The sequence below is a fragment of the Haliotis rufescens genome, unplaced genomic scaffold, assembly GCF_023055435.1.
Source record: "Haliotis rufescens isolate VD_foot unplaced genomic scaffold, xgHalRufe1.0.p SCAF_8, whole genome shotgun sequence".
In the NCBI taxonomy this organism is placed as follows: Eukaryota; Metazoa; Mollusca; class Gastropoda; order Lepetellida; family Haliotidae; genus Haliotis; species Haliotis rufescens.
The window spans coordinates 13,228,634-13,238,738 of record NW_025964372.1 but is presented as its reverse complement, the minus strand read 5'-3'; the positions used below and the strand labels follow the sequence as shown (position 1 = coordinate 13,238,738).

Genomic DNA, 10,105 nt, shown 5'->3' with positions numbered 1-10,105 from the left:
TCTAAATATGCTCAGTATATACACAGGGTTTATTGTTATACTATTAGGATTAATAGAAACAATTGAGTATTTATACCCTTGATCATAAAGGTAGTCACTACTTTCACACTTTGATTTGTATGATTTGGGTTATGATTAAATTGTCAACAACAAAAATCAATCCGTGTATATGTGTATTATATAGTGTACCCCAATACGTAATTAAATTGTGTATAAATAAGGACACTAGGTTAATTACTGTAATTGATTATTTGATAAACATATTCACATTTAGTTGTGTGATATGTCACAGAAGTAAAGCTAATTCATAACAACTAATTGTCCCATTTATTTGGTTTCTATCTTTTATATGAAACAAATGCTATAACATGGGGTGATAAACTTCATTGGAAATAGACGTAGCATATAATTGTCCACATGAACAGTCTACTCTGTTCCAGATATGTTTATTCATTTTTTCAGCATTTAAATCGTTGCATTCCTGGCTCAATAATTCATTTGACGAAATGTTGTTCCCTGTTTTGAATTACCGTCAGATAGTTCCAGAACAATTATACAATTTTCAGCCCTATGTGTTGCGCATAATTCCGAGATAATTCGAAGTTCATATTCTTGTACGAACACTTATCAAAATTCATTTATACCTAGTACTATTATGTACATATGTATATTAGTTCAAATTATAATAATGAGGCCCTCTATATTCTCGAAACGGTCTTTGTTCTACGACAACCGTAAGTCGGTATGGGAAAACAAAATATTTGTTTAATTGTTCAAAGTTAAAAGTCAATGTCATATGATTATAGGCAAGGAAGATAAGAAATTAGATATAAAGAGTAGCCACTTTAAATGACAGAATTTCTTTTAGTTAAATTTGCTCATGATTTGGTCTTTTTCGTGGAACATAGTGCCAAAATACTCTTAATTATTTACTTTCATGTCATTACTAATCTCACATAAGGTCAAAAGTTGTACAACGTTTAACAGATATGATTATGACATGTTGTATCCAAATATTTCCAAACATTTACAAACAAATCCAAGCTTGGAAATATGACCTTTCCAAATATTGGAATGGTCATATTTCCAATTGGAATGGTGGTATTTCCAAGTTTTGGATTTTTTGGAGTGGATGATATTTTGTCCAGTGTAAGCAAGTGTCGCCTTGATCCACAAGTCAATACTGCGACTGTTAGTAGATCGTTAGTAAGTGTCGCCTTGATCAACAACTCAATACTGCGACTGTTAGTAGATCGTCAGTAAGTGTCACCTTGGTCCACAGCTCAATACTGCGACTGTTAGAAGATCGTAAGTAAGTGTCGCCTTGATCCACAAGTCAATACTGCGACTGTTAGTAGATCGTCAGTTAGTGTCACCTTGGTCAACAACTCAATACTGCGACTGTAAGTAGATCGTTAGTAAGTGTCACCTTGGTCCACAGCTCAATACTGCGACTGTTAGTAGATCGTAAGCAAGTGTCGCCTTGATCCACAAGTCAATACTGCGACTGTTAGTAGATCGTTAGTAAGTGTCGCCTTGATCAACAACTCAATACTGCGACTGTTAGTAGATCGTCAGTAAGTGTCACCTTGGTCCACAGCTCAATACTGCGACTTTTAGAAGATCGTCAGTGTCGCCTTGGTCCACATCTCAATACTGCGACTGTTTGTAGATCGTCAGTAAGTGTCACCTTGGTCCACAGCTCAATACTGCGACTGTTAGTAGATCGTCAGTTAGTGTCACCTTGGTCCACAGCTCAATACTGCGACTGTTAGTAGATCGTCAGTAAGTGTCACCTTGGTCCACAGCTCAATACTGCGACTGTTAGTAGATCGTCAGTTAGTGTCACCTTTGTCCACAACTCAATACTGCGACTGTTAGTAGATCGTAAGTAAGTGTCACCTTGATCCACAACTCAATACTGCGACTGTAAGTTGATCGTCAGTAAGTGTCACCTTGGTCCACAGCTCAATACTGCGACTGTAAGTAGATCGTCAGTAAGTGTCACCTTGATCCACAGCTCAATACTGCGACTGTAAGTAGATCGTCAGTAAGTGTCGACTTAATCCATATCTCAATACCGCGACTGTTAGTAGATCGTAGGCAAGTGTCGCCTTGATCCACAACTCAATACTGCGACTATAAGTAGATCGTCAGTAAGTGTCACCTTTGTCCACAACTCAATACTGCGACTGGTAGTAAATCTTACGTACGTGTCTCCTTGATCCATAGCTCAGTACTGCGACTGTTTGTAAATCTTAAGTACGTGTCGTCTTAATCCACAGCTCCATTTATACCACGATTATTTTGTTGTTTAACGCCACACTCTGCAATATTCCTGCTTTATGACGGCGTTCTGTAAATCATCGAGTCTGGAACAGACAATCTAGTGATAAATATTATGAACATCGATCCACGCAATTTGGATCGATGACATGCATCAACCATGTCAGCGAGTCTGACTACCCGATCCCGTTAGTCGCCTCTTACGACAAGCATAGTCACCTTTTACAGTAAGCATGGGAAGACCTGTATTCTACCCCGGATCTTCACGGGTCGCCACGATTATAAGTAGATCGTAAGTTAGTATAGGTTGAACACAAACACGTTCCACGTTGCGTGTGTACTTAGTGGTAACAGAAAGGAGCCAGTATGTGGTATACCATTAGTCATTCAGATCCGTTAACTATGAGTGGCCTCTGCATGTTCAAATGTAATATTTCCCGGAGAATCCGATCTGATCCGAAATTAAACACCACCACAATGTGACTTTGTGGGGTATTTATAACGACCAATCACCAAAGCAATACATCCCTTATCTTGCACACGGTTGACGACTATATTCCTGGCAGGTGTTGCATAACCGCCATATCGCACAGAGAGCGGGTGGGCGATGTTTCGCGCACAGTATAGATCAGTATAGCACAGTAAGGTTCTGTGAAGATTCTCTGATTCTACTCTATGGCATCACTTGGCCTTAGCAAAAGCATGTCCAGCGATTACACCTGAATGGCCTACTACTACCGTGATCGCGTCAGCCCCTTCAGGGCGCCAGAGGCGTGTCAGATCCTCAACTCCCCAGACCTGACGCGCGTGATCCGCACCGCTCCACGGGCCGTCAGTGGGGGTGAGGTCTATGTGTATTGCATAGAGGAGGGAACGGACCCAGGTAAGAATATATATGTACTTATTTCATTAGTAGTGAAGCTAGTAGACAGTGTGTGGATAACACCTTCTTTATTTACTCTAAAGGCGTCGGTTTGGTGTAGATCCTTATATTGTTGTCAAGCAAGGATTTGGTATTGAGCTTATGATCACCAGCAATGTAATTCAACCTATTGTATTTAGTAGATATTCGTTAAAACCAAATTCATTATTTGACGTTTCAGTGTAAATGTATAAGAATCTTTTTTATCATTATCTACTCTAATTTAGTTCCAAATCAATTGCGAACAAAATTAATGTACGCTGGAAATCCCAATATCTGTAAATTGTCTGCTGCTCAGCCCTCGTAAACGCTCGTATCATTCCGACAATTTTACGGACTAGGTGGTTCGTCAAGATTCGCATTCTTCCGTAAATGTACGAGCCATTCCGGAAAAGCTGGTGACGGAAGGATGCAGTAACATTCGTGACCACGCGCATCTTTCCGTAACTACGAGATGGTCGCGAATGCTGGCTGTTCGTGTATACTCGTGGTCTTCCGCTATTTTTATTAATCAATTGCTTTTTTATTTTTTTTTACAGTTTGTAATTTATTTCATGTTGAAAGGATCAAAAGGATGTGCGGCATCTGCTGATACATTGTTTACAAAACATAAACAAAACACTCCAACAAATATAAGTAAAAGTACAAGAAAAATTTACATATGGACTCAAAGTTTCTTATTATTTGGTTGACTGACAACTTAGCTTCATTTTATCGGAATTTCTAGAAACTCTATGAAACCTGGTGAAATTCTATCTGAAAATACAATATGGAAAATTGAAGCATAATGCATGAATATTCAAGAATGCATTAAAATATTCAAATTACTTTCATGAATATTCAAGAGATTACTTGAAATGTAGTGAGTGAGTGAGTTGGGTTTAACACAGCTTTTAACAGTATTCCAGTTATATTGCGGCGTGTCAGCTTAATGTGGGAGGAAAGCCCTAAGTGATGCAGGTCTCGGACGTTTACCACTTTGGTGAAACCCACCAGCATGGGTATGGTGCTGACAAACCCAGAAACATAATCGGGGCGAATCGGGATTCGAACCCACAATCATACGTTTCTGGCGTGCCAAAGGGACGCAACTCTGCACAGCAAATCGTGGCACCTTAGATGGCTGGGCCACCCGCGACCCCTACTTGAAATGTAAGACTAACAGAGAGTCTATAAAAACTTTTATTATACTATCAATTTCTTTATTAAAGTTTACTTTTTTTCTAATTAAATACATTCAGGGAATGGTCATTTTATTATTTATAATGGGGTTGGGCTGGTCGCTTTAAGATGGGTGTGTCATGGAAAAATGACAGCGGAAAGATGAGAGGTTGTAGTGGTTGTGTGTGTGTGTGTGTGTGTGTGTGTGTGTGTGTGTGGTAGTTGGGTTGGCTGGTGTAAAAAAAAGAAGACTTGGCTATTATTTACACCCCAAATTCTAAAATTTCATTTCAACAGATATAATTATCCAAATATTTGAGTTTATATTTTGGTGATTTAGAGCAGTGCCAAAAATATATTTGATACTTTATGTATTTAACTAAAGTGACGGGCAAAAGAAACTATACCAAAGTATTTTTTATTTAAAGAATATCACATCAGGACTGAACTGGAGTTTTCATTGTCAAACAAAATCGCATGAACGCAGCTTCATCATTACTGAGTTTTAAAAATCCTGCTTCTTCCCAAATATGGACTTTATCGAACTTTTTTCATTCAAAATGGGATGCACGTGCATCACGACACAATGGCTCGGAACGGGATAAAATCTGCCAATCTGTATGTTTTACACCACAATCGTACCAACCTCAACAGCTGACATGCCGAGACTGACCGCACAAGAGCGAGAGAGAGCAATTAGGATGTTGCAGTTGGGAGCATGCCATGCCGGTGTTGCTCGCATCTTCAACTGCACCAGAACAACGATAACGAGGCTGCAGACACGACTCACACAAACAGGTCGTATAGATGACAGGCCAAGAAGTGGAAGACCTAGGGTCACAACCGCCAATGAAGATCGGTACCTCCGCATCTTACATCTACGCAATCGTTTCGTCACTGTGACGTCATCGGCAGCCACAACCTTACATCATGTGGTCAGCAGAAGGACAGTTGCCAGGCGTCTTCGACAACACGGTATTCGGGCCTACCGGCCCTTTCGCGGGATGACCTTGAGCCGTCGTGACCGATGTAACCGCCTCCATTGGGCAAGAATGGTACAGCGGTGGCAAAACAGGAACTGGCAACGAATTCTATTCTCTGATGAGAGCAGGTTCCAGTTGTATCGAGTTGATGGCCGTGTGCGTTTGTATCGTCGGAGAGGAGAGAGAACACCCCAATGTTGTGTTCAGGAGACCGTGCCATTCGGTGGTGGAAGCGTCATGGTCTGGGGTGGGATTTGCAGGGACCGTACAACAGACCTGGTTGTCTTTGATCGTTATTTAAATGCTCAAGTCTACATCGACCATGTATTGCGTCCTGTGGTGCTTCCCTTCCCCCAGAAGAATCCCAGAGTAATCTTCCAACAGGACAACGCTCGCCCCCACACCACCAGGATAACCAGAGACTTCCTAACTGCAAATAATGTAAACCTTTTGCAATGGCCAGTAAGATCGCCTGACTTAACACCCATTGAGCACTTGTGGGACTATCTGGACAGACAAATAAGGGAAAGAAATCCCCCTCCGTCAAGTCGTCAAACGTTGATTCAGGCACTGTTGGAAGAATGGCGAGCCATCCCCAATGACGTCATTAGGGATCTTGTAAACTCCGTGCGGCGACCTGTCCAAGCCTGTATTCAGAGCAATGGAGGCCATACAAGATACTGACAGTAATGCATTTGTGAAAAAAATGCGTTTTCTGTTTTCTTTCAGATGATTTGTTTACCCCTGTGTCATTCCTTACCTGATATTGAATTTCCTGTAAATGCCACCTTTGTGGAATTTGAATCAGAACATTGTCAGATAAAGTTTCTTTCCAACTCACAACACTTTATTTTTGTGATATACTTGATAATGTTGTCAACACCAAATCAATGTTGGTATAGTTTCTTTTGCCCGTCAGTTTATATATTTTATGAATAACTATCATTTAAGTGACTGCCTCCATGGTCTAGTAGGAGAGCGGAAGTCCGGGGTTTGATCTATGGCCACGTCATACCAAAAGACTTTAAAAGTACTTATTGTAACCCTGTCTGTCGCTCGGCATTAAAGGGCTAAAACAATGACTGGTTGGCTCGGAGTCAGTATACTGTGTCTGAGTGGGGTATTCATGTTAAACTGTGGCATGGTATCTCAGTGTGCTAGCACGATAAATCGGCATCAGTCCGGACTAGTACAAGCAGCCACACAAACATGTGCATGTGTAAGCAAGGATTATATCCTACCTAAATATTATCCTGGGGGAAGTTTTACTCTAGAGTATAGTATCTATAGGATTAAACATGCATGAGTATAGTATCTATAGGATTAAACATACTGGTATGAGTTCAAATTCACTAGGGAAAATCATCCTGACACTAGAGAATTTCATCCCCGCGATACAAAATAGGGTAGGAAAATATTCACTCTTACACATGCACATCGCTATATAAGTGCAATAATCTTGGACACAGCGTTATACCCAATTTCACCTCACCTTACCATATAAGATTTTCTATCAGTTAATATAATTTAAGCAATCTTTGCAAAATCTATGTTAATATTTCATGTCAATGATAAAATACAGAAATTGGCACCTTTTGTCTAGGACAAGGGAGATAGTTCCATGGATGTACATACAACTTCTTCCTTACAATGAATAAGGATGTGATGTACAGAGTTTGATGTGAAGCAGGAAGGTTAAAAACATGGGGATGATTCATGTTTATACAAGATTGAGTGATGATAGATTGATGTTTACACAACAGATAAGGTTCAAGTATTTACATATTGGAATATAAAGGATACCAAGGCATGTTAGTTAAAACAATAGTGATTGGTATGGACAAGTTGTTGGAAGCTAGTATTATGATCAGTATTATCTCTCTTTTATCCATAGGATGTTAGCACCTAACAGTATGCCTTGTTGACATATGCCTGTTTTGTTTCAGAGGGATGGAAGGATGACAACATACACTTCCAACATGATGGAACAAGTAAACAGCCCCAAAAGAACCCTACAATCCAAAAAACATTTTTCCAAGCCAAATTCAGTGACACAGAATTTTCCCGAGATTTCATAAAGCATGTGTATGTCCTGCATCCCAATCCAAATCAGTTTGTCTTGATACACTATCTAGGCAATGCATCCATATCCAAAGAGCCACCATGGCCAAGAAGAGCCAGCAAGTCCACTCTGGTCAAGCAAGGCCATTCTTCTACAGGCTGTGCCCCAGGGACATCAGGGTCAGTCAGTGACGGTGCTGGAGAGTGTCACAGCTCCTTTGACATCAATGTGGGTGAAGATGATGACTGTCCTGTTCCACCAAAGAAACAAAAACTGCAAGGTAAACGAACTGAATTAAAACGTAAAGTTGAAGCTATCCTAGCTGACTTTGTCAATCCTACACTATGGGAAGATGACAGAGATTTGAGAAATAAAGGCACACAGAGCAGCAGAAGTGTCTCTGACCAGATAGAAGATCTGGTGACCTCGGGGCAGTTTGCCTCCATTGTGGATAGACTTCTGTGCGATGGAAGTTGGCAGGTGAGACGAGAAGTGCGCTCCAGCACCAACCCATGCCTGTCTCTCTCGGAGCAAGTCATGCAGCTGTGGCCAGAGGATGTCCAGGATGCACGAGCCAGGCTGCAAGACTTGGAGGTGGTGTGCCTGCCTCAGTTTGAGGAGCTCCAACAGGAGACTCTGATGGCGCTTCTGTCGGCTGTGGTTGTAGGGGCACACAGAACAGACACACCAACCCTCAGCTTCATGTTCACCCTACAGCAATGGCCCGGCCACTTAGACCAGTCAGAGATTGAAGAGGTGGAGGTGGATGTCACAGCCGTGTACAGGGTCGGCGACATGACCATAGCAGGCAGCAGTCTTGCCACATTGCAGGGGAGGAAATGGCTGGATGACGATGTGAGTGCATTGCTTTTGAGTCAAACACTTCATGAAGTACATTGCATTGAACCCCACCACATCATGGGGTATATTGCATTGAACCCCACCACCTCATGGGATATATTGCATTGAATTCCACCACATCATGGGATGTATGTTGTATATTACATTCAACATTTACACGTAATATTGTATATTATATTCAACTCCTACACATTATGTTGTTTATTACATTCAACTCCTACACATTATGTTGTATATTCCATTCAACTCCTACACATTATGTTGTTTATTACATTCAACTCCTACACATTATGTTGTTTATTACATTCAACTCCTACACATTATGTTGTATATTATATTCAACTCCTACACATTATGTTTTATATTACATTTAACTCCCTACACATTATGTTGTATATTATATTCAACTCCTACACATTATGTTTTATATTACATTTAACTCCCTACACATTATGTTGTATATTACATTCAACTCCTACACATTATGTTTTATATTTACATTTAACTCCCTCCACATTATGTTGTATATTACATTTAACTCCTACACATTATGTTGTATATTACATTCAACTCCTACACTTTATGTTTTATATTACATTTAACTCCCTACACATTATGTTGTATATTACATTCAACTCCTACACATTATGTTGTATATTCAATTCAACTCCTACACATGTTTTATATTACATTTAACTCCCTACACATTATGTTGTATATTGCATTCAACATTTACACATAATGTTGTATATTACATTCAACTCCTACACATTATGTTTTATTTTTACATTTAACTCCCTCCACATTATGTTGTATATTACATTTAACTCCTACACATTATGTTGTATATTACATTCAACTCCTACACTTTATGTTTTATATTACATTCAACTCCTACACATTATGTTGTATATTACATTAAAACTCCTACACATTATGTTTTATATTACATTTAACTCCCTCCACATGATGTTTTATAATACATTTAACTCCCTACACATTATGTTGTATATTACATTCAACTCCAAATAATAACATTTTTCGTTGTGTTCATTCCTGTATTCTGATTAGCTGAATTGGTCACGTGTTATTGCATTTATTTCCCAATGAATGTAAAAAATTAAGCCACGCCCACCGAGACGCACTTTTTTTATTACTTCGGAATGTCGGGGAATCCCAATATTACAGCCAAGGGAATTCCCTTTCTGCTCACGTGTATCGTCATGCACAGGACATTTAGCGACTTTCATGCATATTCATTGTCCAAACAAACCTTTGAAACCGAAGGCCGAGAATGAATGAAACAGCAAACGTGCAGGCTCGCTCGCCTGTTTTTTTCCTGCTCGCCTCGGTTCAACTTTCATGTCTTCAGGTTTCCTTTCTAACCAGCATTTCTCCAACTGTGTTTTACCGTAATCAGGGAAGTAATGTTTGAATCAGGCAGTAAATGACCATGTTATTTGAAACAGCCGCCTTCTCTCGGACATATTTCTTCCGGTTCGTTACAGTCTGACTGTTGCAGTTCTTTTCGCCTCTTGCCTTAATTGACAGGTCCAATGAACATTGTTTTAATCCCACTCTCCGTTGATTGGCTACTGACTGTGTAGGCGTGTCAAGTTATGTGCATAAATTAAATGATCACCTGATTCATGTCACGCCACAGTATGTGTTCCTACACCTGGAATGTTTATCAATCTCGTCATTTTTTATATATATACAACTGTTTTTGGTTAAACTATTGTAGATAAAACATGTTTTATGCTGTCGAATTTAATTATAAGCATTGACTGTGAATTTTTTCCGGTTCATTGAGGTAGGAATCGAAAAACC

General features: G+C 39.8%; 1 protein-coding gene across 11 annotated transcripts in view; it reads left to right on the top strand.

The window, feature by feature from the left end:
* Positions 1-2,840: 2,840 nt before the first annotated feature.
* Positions 2,841-10,105, top strand: part of LOC124117394 — a 52,509-nt gene continuing 45,244 nt past the window's right edge. For all 11 annotated transcript variants that reach the window (XM_048389713.1, XM_048389712.1, XM_048389710.1 and 8 more), the window contains exons 1-2: positions 2,841-3,169; positions 7,299-8,269. In XM_048389713.1, the coding sequence (XP_048245670.1) occupies positions 3,010-3,169; positions 7,299-8,269 (1,131 nt within the window). In that variant the 5' untranslated portion in view covers positions 2,841-3,009. The remainder of the gene's footprint in view (positions 3,170-7,298; positions 8,270-10,105) is intronic.